Genomic DNA, 15,621 nt, shown 5'->3' with positions numbered 1-15,621 from the left:
AACTGTTCTTATGCTATTTTCCTTCCCCTGGGTTCTTTCATTGACTCCCCAGTCTCAGTCTCCCCAGATGCCGGCTCTCCTCTTCTCCTCCCCGCTGGTCCCCTCTCATGGGGTCTTCTCTTCCAGCACCGGGGACAGCTCCAGCCCCCGGAACAATGAACCCCACCTTAGGGCTCCTCTATAAATTCTCCATCTTAGTGCCTTGCCCAACTCGTGACTGGGGAGTAAGATGGGGGAGGGGTTCTTATCAACGGGACCAGCTGCTCTTCTGGGGGCGGGAAGGGAGTCAGGGAGGAAGGAGATAGGAAGAGGGCGTGGCTCTTGTCTGGATTGTGCGTCCCTCTCCAGGGTAGGGAATTTGTATTCTACCCCTGAGACTGACATCACTGATGTCAGGGGAAAGAAGGTGGGAGTGGGGAGGGGGGTGTGGAGGGGGGAGGTTTTTGTTGAGGAGAGCGCGGCCGGAGAGCAGAGCTCCGGGACCCAGGTGACCGGGAAAGCAGACAGCCCCAGCAGCGGGAGCAGCCGGCAGCAGCCCAGGCCCGGGGACAGGGGTGGGGGTGGGAGGGGGGCTGAGGGGAGGACCTGAAGGGGGGCGGCAGGGCAGAAGGGACCCCCGGAGCCCTGCCGCCATCAGAGACCAAGCAACGGGCATCAGGGATCTTCGGACCCAGCAGAAGGATCAGCCACAGGGGAGGTGTCCTCTCAGGGAAGCCAACGAGAGCTCCACCTGCCCCACATCAGGAGTGCCCCCCTACCTCCCACCCTCTCACCCCCACCCCCGCCTCCGTGCTGACAACCACATCAGGCCCCTAACCCCTCAACCTCCATCCCCATTGCCCTCCTCAGGCCCTTTCCCCGACCTCCAGCTCTCCTCTCAGCCCCAGTTCACAGCGCCCCTGATACCGCCCTACCCTTCAGGTCTTGGCCACACTGACCCCCATCCTGGGATATTTGCCAAACCTCTGGGAGGAGATCATTTGTTTGGGCTATGCCCCCTGGTGGCTTGACAGTGCCTGCCTAGACCCTTGACCCCTAACCCTCAACTCCCTGGCCTCCTTTGTGTGAGAAGAGCTGCCCCTCCGCTCAGCACTGTGGTGGGGGCCCAAGGGAAAGCCGGCCCACTGGGCCCCTGGCGCCCACCACTTGCCTACTTGCTGGGAAGCTCCCCCTGGCCTTTGGGCCTCTCCCTGCTCCCCTCGGCCCCTCCTCCTGGGCCGCCCCAATGAAGGAGCCGGATGCCATCAAGCTGTTTGTGGGGCAGATCCCGAGGCATCTGGAGGAAAAGGACCTGAAGCCCATCTTCGAACAGTTTGGTCGGATCTTCGAGCTGACTGTCATCAAGGACAAGTACACCGGGCTGCACAAGGGTGAGGGGTCAGGCCAAGTTGGAGAGGCTTCAGGGACCGGGCTGGGGGGCTGTGGGGGCTGGGGGGCTGGGAGGCTTTGAGGAGGGTGGAAGTAGCTGGAGGGATGGAGTGGCTGGAAAGGGCCAATCCAGAAGGAAAAGAGTTTCTGGGCTCGGAAGTGTGGTGGAGGAGTTAGAATAGGACTTAGCTAGGATGATCAGGGGACCCAGATGGAGGACTAAGGAAGGCTTCTTTTGGGGAGGAGTTGTCAAGGGGGCTGCAGAGATGTGGTTCCCAGAGATGAGGGGGTGAGGTCATGGATGAACTCGGGGAAGGACGGAGGAACAAGAGGACTGGTTTGGGAGATAAGGAGCTGGGCCGCCATGGGTGTGTGTGCAAGACTGAGAGTCTTAGTAGCCTCAGACACTATTGGGACAGAGGTCAGGACACAGGGTCAGGCGCTCAGCGGGAAAGAGTACACATGGACTGGGCAGGGTAGCTCCAGGACTAAGGAGAGGCACCTGGGAAGCAGGGTGTGAAGGACAAAGATTGGAGAAGATCTGGGAAGTGTGGGGGACTTGAAAGTTAAGAGCTGGAGGCAAAGAGAGGATGCACCTCGGACCTGTCCAAGTGCTGAGTGGCTCAGCAGGGTCAGGCCCAGCGTCAGGACTTGGAGAGTTCTAGGCACTGGGGTCAGAAGGGCCACACTGCCTTCTCCTCCATGGGGACTTCCACTGATGCTCTTCCTTTCCCTTCTCTATTCTACTCTTGACCTTCCACCTGCCTCCCAGAGAGATGAGGACATAGGGAAAACAGGAGAGGAAAGGGGTGATGATGACCAAGATGGAGGGAGGTGGAGGCAAAGAGAAAAAGGAAAGGAAATCAGCTAAGAAAGAGAGGAACCCACACTACATGCACTTGTCTGGCGGTCACATGTCCCTTCTCCTCCCCCCACACAAAGCCCATCTCCCAGCAGCCCCAGTGCTCTCCTGCTCCTATCACCACCACCGGTTAAGCCTCCTGGCCTCTGGGTCTCAGCTCCAGGCTCATCAGTCTAGAGATCCTCTGGGCAGAAGGTCGCCCCTCTCTGAGACACTTCCCCACCCCAGCAGGTAGAAGGTGGCAAGAAATAACAAGTTCCCCAGACCTCAGCCTCCTGTGGGGGGTTCCTCTTAAGCAGGGGAGACCTGGGACTCACTGCCCACCGGGTCTCTCTGTCCCTGCCCCTCCTCAGGATGTGCCTTCCTGACATACTGTGCCCGCGATTCAGCCCTGAAGGCCCAGAGCGCCCTGCACGAACAGAAGACGCTTCCAGGGGTGAGTCCCGGCCTATCCAGGGCCAGGGGGCTGAGAAGGGCCTTAGTTGAGCCAGGGGGATCAACACCTTCCCAAGACACTGCGTATATTTGCCATCTCATCACCAGGAAGTCCCTGTCTCCTTCTAGGACCCCTCTTTCTTGCTGCAGATGCATGCATTTCTTCTCACCTGGAGAGAAGTGGTCAGTGGAGGAAATGTGACCTTTGCAAGGCACAGATGCAGCCCCCTCTCCATTCCCCACCTGCCCTTGGGCAACACTTTGAGGGAGAACTAGCTGATTGGGAGGCGGGGGAGAAGCCTTTGGACACCAAGTGAAGGGCAGAGTGAGTGGAGGCACCAGGCTCTCTTCTTTGGCTATGGGGGAAGTTTGGCCGTGAGCTGGAGGAGGAGTGCCTGCTGCCCGAGATGGTCAGCTGGGGCCTGCTGGCCTGGCATCTCTGTGCTGGCTTCTGAGCTTGGGCAGGCTCACCTCATGTCACCCGAGAAGAGAAGAGCAAGGGAACAGAGCCATAGGGCATTAGGGTGCAGCAGGGCCTGTGTGGGCCTGGGCTGGGAGAAAGCCTGGGGGCAAGCACATCCTCGTGGGGAATCAGGCCCTGTCCCGCCAAGTGTGGCCTCAAACCTACAAGGTCAGAGCTCTTGGTCTCTTCCTCTCAGCCAGCCTTGCAGATCACCCCAGGCCTGGGCTGGCACGGGCAGGAATGAAGAATCTCAGACACCTGCCCCCACCTCTGTTGCACCACCTGGGAAGGAAGCCGTGCCATTCACTTTTGCTCTCTATCTTCTTCTGTTGTCACTAGCACAGTGAACCCCGGGAAGTACTTCCTGAGAGCTAACTCCCTCCATCCTTTTATCAGACGTTTTCTAAGCACCGCCTGGGCACTGGAGACACACCTGTCCCAGCCCCTGCTCCTCCCCGCAGCAGGAAATGGAAAATGGGTTGATTCTCCATCTCTCCCTGGGAAGGCAATCGACAAAAGAGGTGGGGAAAGAGGGTGGGGGATCTAGGGAAATTAGAACTCCTTCCACCACTCCCGACTTCTCTTGGTGGCCCTCAACCGAGGAGCTGAGTACCACTAGGGCAGCAGATCAACAGCCAGCTCCCTACTGCTGCCCACTGTCTGGCCCCTGTAAGGTGGTGAGGCAGCCCAGAACAGCCATTGCTCACAGAGTTAAGGTCCATACATGTGTGCTAGCAAGCTTGGAGTCCCAGGAGCACGTGTGCACACACACGCACACATGTGTGGGCAGCGGACAGTCAGGTGTGTGGGTGTGGGCCCACGCATCCCTGGGATGCCTGGTTCCTATTGCTTCACATCGCAAATTTCTTCTCTCCCCCTTTTCTCCCTGGTGGCCCCCACAAGTCAACAGTTTTCTCTCCACTGCTCTCTGTCTTCCTGTCATCTCCCCATTTTTCAGATCCCCTGCAGAAACCAGAGGGGTGAGGGAGGATGCAGCTGGGGATGGGCATGAGCCCCACGGCCGTCTGGGCCAGCTGGGGGCTGTCCCCCTCCAGCTGCCCGTGTGGCTGAGGCTGAGCTCTATCCTGGGCGTGGAAAGGCACCGCCTCCCCTTCCAGAGGAAACCAGGGAGAAGGCACCCGGTTAATGATTGCCTAGCCTACCCCCGAGCTCCCAGGGGAGGCTGTCTTCCCCGCTTTGGCCTTTGCCCTGGAGGACAGGATGCAGAGGGACCTCTAGTAGGAAAGGAGGGGTCCCGTCCTCCAAGCGGGGCCCTTGCTGTAGGCGTGGGGGGCTGACCAGGGCAGTCTAGGGAGCAGATATCTGTGGCCCTTTGTGTCCCCAGGTCTTTACCTGCCATCCTGGCATCACTGTTTCCCCTCAGACAGTGTGTGCGTGTGCGTGGTTGAGTGCGTGTGAGTGTGTGTGTACAGTGTGCCAGCTCTTGCACAGTTGTGTTGAAAGTTCTTCCTGCTGTCCAATCCACATGCCCTCCTACTGCATATTCTTTTTTAATGGGGTCATTCAGCCTTCTCACCTTTCTCCCTATCTTTGTCACTCCAGAACCTGGAAGGTGCCACCGTACTGGGGTGACACTTCAGGCTACAGAGAAAAGATGGGGGCTGGGCCTATGCCTGTCAAGCTCCACTTCCTGTCCTCTCCCCTAAGAGTCCCCAGAAGTGGCTCTGCCACAGGTCCCTGGACTCTTCCTGTGAGCAGGGTGTGACCTCCTGGAGGTGGTGGTGTGAGGGACTCCCTCCGGCCTGCCTTCCCCTCTGTACTTGGGCCAAAATCCCACTCCGGGGACATAGGACCCCCATCACCTATCTTGGGTGCCACACGGACTGTGGCCCCATGGAGAGGGCTGTGTGTGGTGTGGGACACTGGGCGAGTCTGGAGCCAGGAGGGGCGGGGCACCAGGCCTGTGCCCGCAGGAGACAGAAGAGCTATTCCTGGAAGTGGGGTCTTTGCTATTGGTGAGAAGGACAGGGGCCTTACAAGTGACCCTGTTGGTAAGGGGGGTTCTCGGTAATACTTTGTTGGGGTATAAATAGCCCCTTCTTCTTTGGGAGGCCCTCAGGGAAGGCTTATCACCTGGCGGGTGGTAGCTAGGGAAGAGAGGCACCCAGGCTGGGTTGCTAGGTAAACAGGGCCCAGCTGGACTCAGGGGAGGGGGCAGGTGTGCCTGAGCTGAGCTAACAAAGACTAGCTTTCCCACAGGAAGTGCCAGGCCGAGAGGAGGAGGCTGGCAATGGGGCACTGGGGGCCACCAGGGGAGGCTGTCTGGGAGGGAGTGTGGGGGAACCTTCTGTCAGTGTGGTCTGCGCTGCGGCCTGTACACTCTTGTGTGCCTTTGTGCAAATCCGTATCAGCTGTGGGTATTTATTGATGTGCTATTTTTGGGCCTGGGAGCCTGTGCGGGGAGGAACCCTTTCTCTCCAGCCCCCAGGTCCCCCATCCCCAGCTAGAACAGTAAATCCCCAGGGGCCTCTTGGGAAGGAGTTAGTGGCAAGCGTGAGAATTCCCCGACACTGCGACCCTGGTTCTGATTCTCCTGTGTGTGTGTGTGTGTGTGTGTGTGTGTGCGCGTGTGCTGAGGTGCCTGTGAGGGGACTTCCTGCTTGCTTGGGTGACAGTACGGAGCAGAAGGAGGGTGCAAGTCCAGGACTCTGCGTGTCTGCCCCCACTCCTTGCTACACACATCACACACTCTCTCCTGAGGAGATTGAACCCCGGATGGGATAATCCCAGATTGGTGGATGATAAAGCTGGAGGAGATCGGCGGGAGGATTTGTGTGGCCCCCTTCCCTACCAGCTGCTCTCATGGCCAGAGATGGGGGGAGCAGGGGAGGCCCATCAGTTGAGGTGGGGCTTAGATCTGATCCAGGGCTGGGAATCCCCAACCAGCAGAGTCCAGACCAACTGGCATAACGTGACACCCAGGAAGAAGGCCCGGTGTGGGGTGGAGGAACTACCATTTCTGCCCTTCTCTGGGTTACGTGATGACACACAGCTCTCCATGCCGGAATGCTAGAGCTGAGGGCAACCTGGCCCAAGACCACCTGACCGAGCTGTTCCACAGACGAGAGAAATGACTTGTTCACGGTCACCCGGCTAGTGAGCGGCAGGGCAGCCCTTCGAGTCCAGTGCCTTCCCTGAGGGGAACTAAGCTCTACCCTCAGAGTGTAGATGAACAGTTTCTTTCGTTCGTTTGTTTTTGGTCACCGGAACTAGGACTGCCTCACCTCAGGATGAGGGGTGACCAGGTGTGGCGCCACCGGTCTGTCCGTAACAGGAAAACATTTTCAGACACGGAGGACTGAACCCGTCCGCTCCCTCTCCAGCTCCTAAGGTGCTCCCGGCCCGGGATAAGGAAATCAACCTGCAGGAGTCTCTCCCAAGTCCTCCGGCCAGGGCGGAGAGTGGGACTGGCACGTCTGCGCTTCCACTGGAGGCTGAACAAAAGGGAGATGCCGCGGGAGTCGGGGAGAGGGGACAGCTCTGGAGGACTTCCGGGAACGGGGAGAATCTTGAAAGAGCACGGGACAGCAGTCCTCCTCAGAGCTGTCTCAGCTGTGAGACACCAAGGATTTTATCTGGAGGAGGAAGGCAGAAGGGGCAGTATGGCCCCCCACAGGGCCAGCTCAGCATGCCTCCCTCCAGGAAGCTCTTCTGGGCCCCTCCCCCACTCCCAGCCCCCACCAAATCCTCCACCCCCAGCATACCCTGTTCCCACCCCCCTTCCCACTCCTGTGGGTGTGTGGAGCAGCAGAAGTGATGACGTCACCACGGTCGCCAGGGCGACGGGGAAGGATAAATCAGGCTGAGTGGGCGGTTGCCATGGCGTGCATTCTCCCGTTGCCACGGAGACTGGGCATCTGCTCCCTTTGTGCTGCCCGAGTGCCTTCCCCCTGGGGTCAAGGGATGTAGGGGGGCAGAAAGAGAGGCAGACACACCTCTGGGGGTCAGAAGGAAGTTGGGGCATCTGTGGGGTCTCCCTCAGTCTGAAGTCTTTCTTGGCGCTTGGTGATGGGTGGCCTCTGTCGCTCCTACTGTGTAGAAGAATTCAGGCCACTCTTGTTGAATAGCCCACTGGTTGGGCTCTATCTCAGGACCCAGGTCCATTCTTGCCCTCAGGAGAGCAGCACCTATTCCTGGCTAAGTCATCTGGGGCCCCACCCGAGCCTGGTGCCATGCCCCATGAGCATCCTTCTTTACACCCTCTCCTTCCGCAGCCTCTGATCCTCACTGGTCTTGATCCTGAACAAATTTAGGCCCCTTCCCTTCCTTCCCACCAAATATTTAGAGGGCTAGAGAAACCTCTTGGCCCCAGGGTTTACTCCCTCTTGCTTCTCTGCAGGTCCTGGCCTAGGGAGGGCTCTTGGGGTACTCAGAGGAGGTCCCCAGCCGTTGCCTTCTCTTCTCTCCTTCAGATGAACAGGCCAATCCAGGTCAAGCCAGCTGACAGCGAGAGCCGTGGAGGTAGGATCCATACCTCTAGATTCAGTCCCTTTCCCTCGTCCTGCGAGCCCAGGGCATGGAGTAGCTGTGGGGCAGCCTTTCTTGAGGAAGAAAGTCAGAATTCCGAAGGGTTCCCAGTCAAGGTTGGCACAGGCATCAGTGTGGCCAGAGGGGATGTGTTTCAGCCCACCGTGGGAATGGCAAAACCGAGGCCCAGAGAGGAATGCGAGCCCTTCAGAGCTGGGACGAGCCCTCTGTGTAACGATACCCACCCCCCAACCATCACCTCCTTCACACCTAAAAGCCATTGGTCCCCAGAGTGAAGGGCTTGTCTGGAGCTCCAGGGAAGAGCTAAAGGTAGAGGGCGGGGTCTCTGCCCACCCCAAGCTGGGACAGACTGACAAGCAGCCGGGAGGCCTTGAACATGCCCTTCCTCCTGTGCCCCATCCCCCAGAAGACCGGAAGCTCTTTGTGGGGATGCTCGGGAAGCAGCAGACAGATGAGGACGTCCGGAAGATGTTCGAGCCTTTTGGGACCATAGATGAGTGCACTGTGCTGCGGGGGCCTGACGGCACCAGCAAAGGTAGCCCTCGCTGCACCTCCTCCTCACTCCTAGGTCCTCGCCCTCCTGCCCCTGCACGGATTTCTTGGGTAGTGTGGACTGTCGGGACTTAGAGGTGAGCACTCATCCTTTCCTCCTCTCCTTTGAATTCTCTAGGCTGCGCCTTTGTGAAGTTCCAGACCCACGCCGAGGCCCAGGCGGCTATCAACACCCTCCACAGCAGCCGGACCCTGCCGGTGAGCCCGCTCCCCCCACCCACAGGCCTCTCCAGCCCCTCCTGGCCCACCCCCAGGCCTGGCTCAGAAGGGGCAGTCCATTCCCAACAGGGTCTGTGAATTTATTTGGATAGAATTTTCTGGCAGAAGAATCCAACCTCTTAGGGACACCTTCGCATTTCAAATAACATCTCCCAACCTCTTATCCCCTGTCCCTGTCCTCACCCTCAGTCCAAATGCCCTCACCCTCCTCTCCTGCCTCCTCCATCCCTCAGCCCTCTTCTGGTCTCCCACCTCTTCTCCACCTTCCCATACCCCCACCCCCATTGGCTAGGCGTCAGGACACTTGCTTGGAGGCCCCACATGCCCGCTGCACATTTATTCTGCTGCCCCCACCCATGAGCAGTGGGCCAACTGACTGTCCCTGTGGGGCAGAGAACAAGCATGTAAACCACAACTAGCTGGCTCCTAGGGAGGTAGCGCCCGCCAGCTTGAGGCTCTCCAGCAGAGGTCCAGCAGGGACTGAGCAGGCGCTTGCAGCATCGGGCGGAGAAGTGCATTCCAGATTCTAGGCTCTACAACTATCCTCGCAGATAGTTCCAGTTTGGTGTTTATTTGGTGGGAGCTGGTATTGAAATTTCAGGCTGCTTCCCCTGAGCGTGAGGCCTGGGGGTGGGGGCAGGAGTCCAGGTAAGGGGTGGGGTAGCAGCAAGGCATGACCAGTCTGAGATTAAACACTCTCTGTGGCTGACCCACCCTGGGCAGAACGCCTGGTTCCAAACCCTCACGGAGAAGCCAGGCATGCTCTCTGGCTTCCAGGAGCCCCTTCTCTTTTCAAGCACGTGACTTCACACTCCTCCGCTCTTTCTGGTCTCTCGAACATCCTGGTGCAGGGGGAGGGAGAGATTCAGATCCACCCATCTGACAGGGCCACACTGACGGCTGTCCTCTCAGAGGCCAAGCCCTGAGTGGTGGACTTGAGGCAGGTCCCGAGGGCTCTGAGGAGGAGAGACCCACCTCTGTCCCTCTGTCCACTTCTGGGGCCTGTGCCCAGGGTGCCTCGTCCAGCCTGGTGGTGAAGTTTGCTGACACAGAGAAGGAGCGAGGTCTCCGCCGAATGCAGCAGGTGGCCACCCAGCTGGGCATGTTCAGCCCCATCGCCCTCCAGTTTGGAGCCTACAGCGCCTACACCCAGGCCGTGAGCACTGCCCCAGGGTGCTGGCCCAGCCCATCCTCTCTCCTCCTGGCCTCCTGGGTCCTGCCCCCACCCTCCCAATGCCAAGGCCCAGGGTTGGACAGGGAGTGAGGCCAGGGCGCCAGGGGGCCTGGCCCCACTCTCCTCTCTTGCCCTGCCCCCAGCTGATGCAGCAGCAGGCGGCCCTGGTGGCGGCTCACAGTGCCTACCTCAGCCCCATGGCCACCATGGCTGCCGTGCAGATGCAGCACATGGCCGCCATCAATGCCAATGGCCTCATCGCCACCCCCATCACCCCATCCTCAGGTAAGGTCTGGGCGGGGCGGGGCTGGTGGGGATGGGGCAGGTCAGGGAGCTACCGCATGGTGGGGTGGGGACTGGGGCACAGGGCATGGTTCAGGGAAGCCTTGGGGTCCAGGAGGAGCTCAGGGGTCAGCAAGTAGCCTGTGTCCTTCCCCGGCCTGAAGACTTGCTGACTGGTTCTCTGCATTTGTGTGTATGTTGGCTCTTCTGCTCTGTTTCTGTCACTTTCTCCTCCCCAGGAACCAGCACCCCTCCTGCCATCGCTGCCACGCCTGTCTCCGCAATCCCCGCTGCCCTGGGTGTCAGCGGCTACAGCCCAGTGCCCACTCAGCCCACCGGGCAGCCTGCCCCTGATGCTCTGTATCCCAACGGGGTTCACCCCTACCCAGGTGGGGTTCTCTGCTGCCCAGTCCTCTCCCAGCCACCCTCCAGCCACCACTCCCCTTGCCGGCAGCGGTGACACACCTCCCGTCTCCGGGCTTCGGGTTATAAGGCTTTTTCCTGCTCTGTCACCTGGGCAGGGATGTTCTTTCCCATTCTCAGCCAGGGGAGCTGAGACACAGAGAGGCAGAGGGACTTGTCCAGGGTTGCACAGCCAGTCAGATCGAAGTCTCACTAACGCCAGGCTCTGTGCATGTCTGCCCTCTCATCTCATACCCGAGCCCACAGGAGGCTCTCTTCCCCACCTGCCAGCCTCTGCTCTCACAGTTGGTGCTGCTCTCCCCAGCCCAGAGTCCCGCGGCCCCGGTGGACCCCCTGCAGCAGGCCTATGCAGGGATGCAGCACTATACAGGTGAGGAGCCCGCCTGGCCCAGGCGGGAGGGATGGCACAACCAGGAGGCAGGGGTGGCAACATGGAAAGAGGCCTGGAAGCTGGGTCCGGGCTAGCTCCTTCTCTGACATCTCTCAACCCTGCCAACTCCACTGCCTGGGCCAGGGGTGGGGGGGCAGGGCTGGTGGGGAGGGCTGGGGCCGTGGGTGTCTCAGGAGCCCCAGTAGCTCTCTATCTTGCCACCCCAGCAGCCTACCCGGCAGCCTACAGCCTGGTTGCACCTGCGTTCCCGCAGCCTCCTGCCCTGGTCGCCCAGCAGCCCCCACCACCCCCCCAGCAGCAGCAGCAACAGCAGCAGCAGCAACAACGAGAAGGTGTGGCCTGGGGCCCAGCAGGGAGGCTTTGGGGACTGGGGTGCCCTTGTCATGGGCTCGGGACTCTCTTGTGCCTGATCTAAGTCCAGCTTTGACCCCTTGGGTGGGGAAGAAAGGGAGTGGGATCAAGGTGGCTGGCACCCTGGCCCACGTGTCACGGGCCGGGATTGCAGGGTCCTCCCAGGACCAGCTTTCCCTGGAGCCCTTACTCCTCAAGTCTGCCCCCCAGTCACCCAGCTCTTACTTTTGCCTCTGCTGCCACCCAGGCCCTGATGGCTGCAACATCTTCATCTACCACTTGCCCCAGGAGTTCACTGACTCGGAGATCCTCCAGATGTTCGTCCCCTTTGGCCATGTCATTTCAGCCAAAGTCTTTGTTGACCGGGCCACCAATCAGAGCAAGTGTTTTGGTAAGACTATGGTGACCTAAAGGATAAAATATGACATGACACATTTCTGCCAAACTCCAAATGAGAACAAGGTCTGATACACTTTAAGGCACTTACGGTTGCAGTGTGCCCAGTATTTGGAATCCACATTGTCCAAGAGTACAAAAATATTTTCCTTTCTCTTTATTTATAGATTTCGGGGCGGGGTGGGGGGGTGGGGGGGAGAGGGAGACCGAGAGGGAGAGAGAGAGACAGACATCTATTTGTTGTTCCACTTATTTATGCATTCATTGCTTGATTCTTGTATGGGCCCTGACAGGGGGTGAACCTGCAATCCTAGTGCATCAGGACAATGCTCTAACCAACTGAGCTAACCAGCCAGGGCCTTTTCTTTAACACACCTGATATCTTGTACCAGCTGCTGCCCAGAACCACCTCCCCTCCAGAAAACCACAGGTCCATCTTTTCTCCTTAAAAACCAGTCAAACCCATGCTTCCATGACGTCTGGAAGAGGCTCCAAAATGGGATGTTTGGTTTCCAAAAGGAAGGCTGAGGAGCCGGGCTCAGTTGTCTTCAGATCTTTGCCTGCAAGACTGCTTCAGGGCAAAAGGGGAACATTCTTGTCCTCCCTGCTTCGGAGGTCATTTAGGGTCTGGAAGTGGCGTTTTCAACAGGCAGGTCAGAACCACCCAGGCTGAGGAAGGGGCTGCCCCTCGAAGGATGCTGAGAGGAGTGACCCCGGGTGGGAGAGTGGCCGGGCTGCATTCACTCACTCCAAGAGTCAGTCAGCAACTACTACTGAAGGCTGGCTGGGTGCTGGGTAGTTTTCTAGGCCTTTGGGGACCTGCAGGCCGTAGGGTGGTGTTGGGGAACCAAAGTGCACAGGAGAGTGAGGTGGGGCTGGGCTGGCCTTATGCCCCTGTCACCTCAGGCTTTGTGAGTTTCGACAATCCAGCCAGCGCCCAGGCTGCCATTCAGGCCATGAACGGTTTCCAGATCGGCATGAAGCGCCTCAAAGTCCAGCTGAAGCGGCCTAAGGATGCCAACCGGCCCTACTGAGGGCCCCCAGGTGGGTCCTGCTCCTGTCCTGTGACCTCCAGCCTCCACACACTGCAGCCAGGGCCGCACTCGGACTACCTCCACCCTCTTCCGCCAGCCTCAGGGTGCCCTGACTCTGGTTGTTTTCCCACCACCCAAGTCTTTTCTCCTCCCCCCGCCACACAGCGCGACCCCAGAGAGAGCCAAGTGTTTACATATCTGTGTCCACCCCCCAGTCCTTCCCCAGCATCTGTCTCATTTGTCTCGTCAGTGTCCATGTCTGTGTCTCTCTCTGGTTTTCTCTTGCGGGGGGTGTTGGAGTGGGAGGGTTTGGGGATTAAGAGGGCTGGTTTAGGCTGCTGGACCATCACAGAATCCCTGGCTCCTGGAATCTCTATTCTGAGAAGTAGGGACATCAGGTCCTTGGCGCCTGGACTCCAGGTGATCTTCTTATGCGGCAGTGGACCCATGGGACAGTGGAGAGTGCACAGAACAGACTGGGGGGAGCCCCAGCCTCAGGCCTCTCGGAGCAGCTTTGGCTCAGGTGGAGGAGGCTGAAATGCTGGACCGCCTGTGACTTGCACTGAACAGGTCCCTCCACCCCACTGCCCGCCACCACCCCAGCCTCGTGGCCTAGAGCTGTGAGCTTTGGTTACTTTTATGTGTAATCTCCTTTGGACCAAACCCCTGAAAAAATACAACCCAAGAACAATATCCACATTTTCTGTTTCTCCCCCTTTCCCCCCAATCCTGGCTGCTTAACTCCCCCCACCCTGGGGGCCCCCAGCCCAGGGCCCGTGTCCATTGTCGGCCGAAGCCCCCATCCCTGGACCCCTGCTCCGGGCCCCTGTAAGTTGCATGGAACGAGCGTGTTGTCTTTGGAGCCACTTGTTTGTTATCTGGGGAGGGGGCTATGGAGGGAAGCACCCCCCAGCCCAGGGTCAGGGCCGGGGGCAGCTCGCGGGATGTGCTTGGCTAGTAGTGGTTGGTGCCCGTGGTCTGTGTTCTGTGCATTTCTCTCTGGCTTTCTTCGTTCCTTTCCGACGAGGAATGAGGGCACTCCCTAGGGCCCAGGGGTCTGACCTGTGAGACTCCAGCCCCAGCCCAGCCCTGAGCTCTCCCTGGCCTGCTCGGCCCTCCCTTTGCGGATGCCCCTGCTCTCTCCTCAGAGTCCATCCCGACACAGCACCCCGCTCCTCCTCTCTCCGAGTTCCCTCTGCCTGCCTGTTCGCTGTCTCATTTCTTTGCCTCTCTCCCCCTCTAGTCTCCATCTTCTGGCCTTTCTTTTTCTCATGGGCTGTTTGAATATTTCCTTCCTAATATCTTTGGTTTCTCATATCACCCATCCTCACTCCCATCTCCTCCATCCCTGCCCCTTGTCCGAGGGCTGAGGGGTCGCATTGTTCCGTTTGGACGGAGGCATTTCTCATGATCTGCCTTCCTGAGCCACTCCAGCTGCCTCTTCCCCAGAGCCCGGACCTGCACCGGCTGCTGACTTCCCCACGGCTTCACCCGTGTTTCCTTCCTTCACAGGTCTGGAGGTACCACGGGAAGGGGCTTCTCACCCCTTCTTCCCACACCTGGCCCAGCCCTTTCTGCACATCTGCCCTGGGCCTCAGTTGGGCTCTGGGGCAAAAGCTGCTTCATGGCTCTGGGGCACAGGACTCCGGCCCACTCCCACCACCCTGCCTGTCTTCAAGGGCCTGTCTCCTCCCAGGTGCCCTTTTGGCCTTTGTGAGGGAGCAAGGAACAGGCTCGAAGGCTCCAGGGTATCTGCCTTCTGCTGGGGCTGGTCTGACGGGCCTTCTGCGCCCAGCTTTCGCCCGCCTTCCCCACCTGTGGGCCTGTTCTACCCGCGCAGCCCCGGAGGGCAGCAGAGGCCTCCCCCACCCTCCGCCCCCCACCCTCCTCCCAGCCTCTCCCCCACACTCGGGGGTTCTCAGAAGCTGGTTCTCAGACTCCCTGCCACCCTCAGCTAGAGGTAGGATATCCCTGAACCCTGGGCTCCCAGCCCTAAAGCTCACTGCCTCCCCCAAGGGCCCCTCCAGGGAGGGTGTGGGGGAGCCCTGAGGGCTGCTGCCTCTCTGCCAGACAGCTACAGAGACCCTCCTCCTTTCATGAGGAAAAGACCTCCCCGAGCCCCTGAAAATGTTTACAGTCTCTGCTGGTCCCCTCCACGTAAATGCCACCACCAGCCGTGCGTTATCCAGCCCGGCCCGCCCGGACGCTGCCATCTCTCTTTCTGGGAGTTTAGACAATGTTTCCCTTGGATTTTTTCTCTCTTGATTTCTCCCTTTGCTTTGGGGGCGGTAACTGGGTGTTTGGGAGGGGGGAAAGTGGGAGGGATAAAGGGGTTTATTACCTGTCATTTTCTTTAGGAAGAGGTTTTAGGGAAAAGAGATGGGGTGGGGGTGGGCGGGTACGGGGAGACTGGGGAGTCAGTTTCAGACACTTCTCTACGCTTAACTTATTTATTTATTGCATTTTACTTTTAAAGAGTTCATCTTTTCTGTCTAAATAAAGAAAAAATTTAAAAACATCAATTAAGAGTCCTGGAAGGCGGAGGGTAGGGGTCTGTGCACTCGGGGAGGAGGAGGGAGGTGAAGAGAGCAAGGGTTTTGGTTTTTTTTTTAAGATTTTATTTATTTTTAGAGAGAGGGGAAGGGAGGGAGGAAGAGAGAAAGAGAGAAACATCCATGTGGGAGTGAAACATCGAATGGTTGCCTCCCACAGCGTGACCAAACCTGCAACCCAGGCTTGTGCCCTGACTGGCAATCAAGCTGGCAGCCTTTTGCTTTGCAGAACAACGCCCAACCCACTGAGCCACACCAGTCAGGGCGAGTGAGGTTCGGGAGGGAAAACTACCAGGCAGGACCACCTCTTGCCTTTGAGCAGTGTCCAGGCCTCAACCCCATTCTTTTGCCGTCTGTGGGGCTTAATTCTGCAACACCCTGCAGAGCTGGACACTAAGGAGGGAAAGGAGGCCAGCAGGCTGTCCTGTATCCAGCCCTGTCCCTTTGAAGGCTGATGTGCAGCCTCACATGCTGACCTCCACTGCTCCCTTGTTCACGGGGGTGAGCTGCCCCTGTCCTGGCCAGTGGGGACACCAGGAGCTAGCTGCACTACCACCTTTACTAAGCATTTACTCTTAACGGGTATTCCTTCATTTAACCTCTCATCAAC

General features: G+C 58.8%; 1 protein-coding gene across 11 annotated transcripts; it reads left to right on the top strand.

Moving 5' to 3' along the window:
* Positions 1 to 444: 444 nt before the first annotated feature.
* CELF3 (CUGBP Elav-like family member 3) lies at positions 445 to 14,344 on the top strand. 11 transcript variants are annotated; one of them, XM_045816563.1, is made up of 14 exons: positions 445 to 487; positions 1,265 to 1,370; positions 2,584 to 2,666; positions 7,562 to 7,610; positions 8,044 to 8,172; positions 8,308 to 8,387; positions 9,421 to 9,564; positions 9,726 to 9,867; positions 10,104 to 10,253; positions 10,592 to 10,657; positions 10,885 to 11,010; positions 11,277 to 11,420; positions 12,332 to 12,469; positions 13,972 to 14,344. In XM_045816563.1, the coding sequence occupies exons 4-13, from the start codon at positions 7,562 to 7,564 to the stop codon at positions 12,457 to 12,459; spliced, it is 1,158 nt and encodes a 385-aa protein (XP_045672519.1). In that variant the 5' UTR covers positions 445 to 487; positions 1,265 to 1,370; positions 2,584 to 2,666; the 3' UTR covers positions 12,460 to 12,469; positions 13,972 to 14,344. The 11 variants fall into 11 exon arrangements, with proteins under 11 accessions (XP_045672519.1, XP_045672511.1, XP_045672513.1 ...); XM_045816555.1 differs by lacking the exon at positions 445 to 487 and having other exon boundaries at positions 598 to 1,370; positions 8,047 to 8,172; XM_045816557.1 differs by lacking the exon at positions 445 to 487 and having other exon boundaries at positions 598 to 1,370; positions 10,888 to 11,010.
* The last annotated feature ends 1,277 nt before the right edge of the window (positions 14,345 to 15,621 follow it).

Source organism: Phyllostomus hastatus, unplaced genomic scaffold, assembly GCF_019186645.2.
Source record: "Phyllostomus hastatus isolate PE091 unplaced genomic scaffold, TTU_PhHast_1.1 phas_scaffold_216, whole genome shotgun sequence".
Lineage (NCBI taxonomy): Eukaryota > Metazoa > Chordata > Mammalia > Chiroptera > Phyllostomidae > Phyllostomus > Phyllostomus hastatus.
The sequence above is the reverse complement of the archived record's forward strand: the minus strand, read 5'-3'. Positions and strand labels throughout refer to the sequence as shown.

Excerpts from the sequence above, each read along its gene's own strand:
- CELF3 (XM_045816554.1), top strand. The coding sequence starts at position 1,226 with ATGAAGGAGCCGGATGCCATCAAGCTGTTTGTGGGGCAGATCCCGAGG. Across the intron at positions 8,388-9,420 it reads ACAGCAGCCGGACCCTGCCG|GGTGCCTCGTCCAGCCTGGT; the intron begins GTGAGCCCGCTC and ends GCCTGTGCCCAG. Across the intron at positions 9,868-10,103 it reads CCCCATCACCCCATCCTCAG|GAACCAGCACCCCTCCTGCC; the intron begins GTAAGGTCTGGG and ends TCTCCTCCCCAG.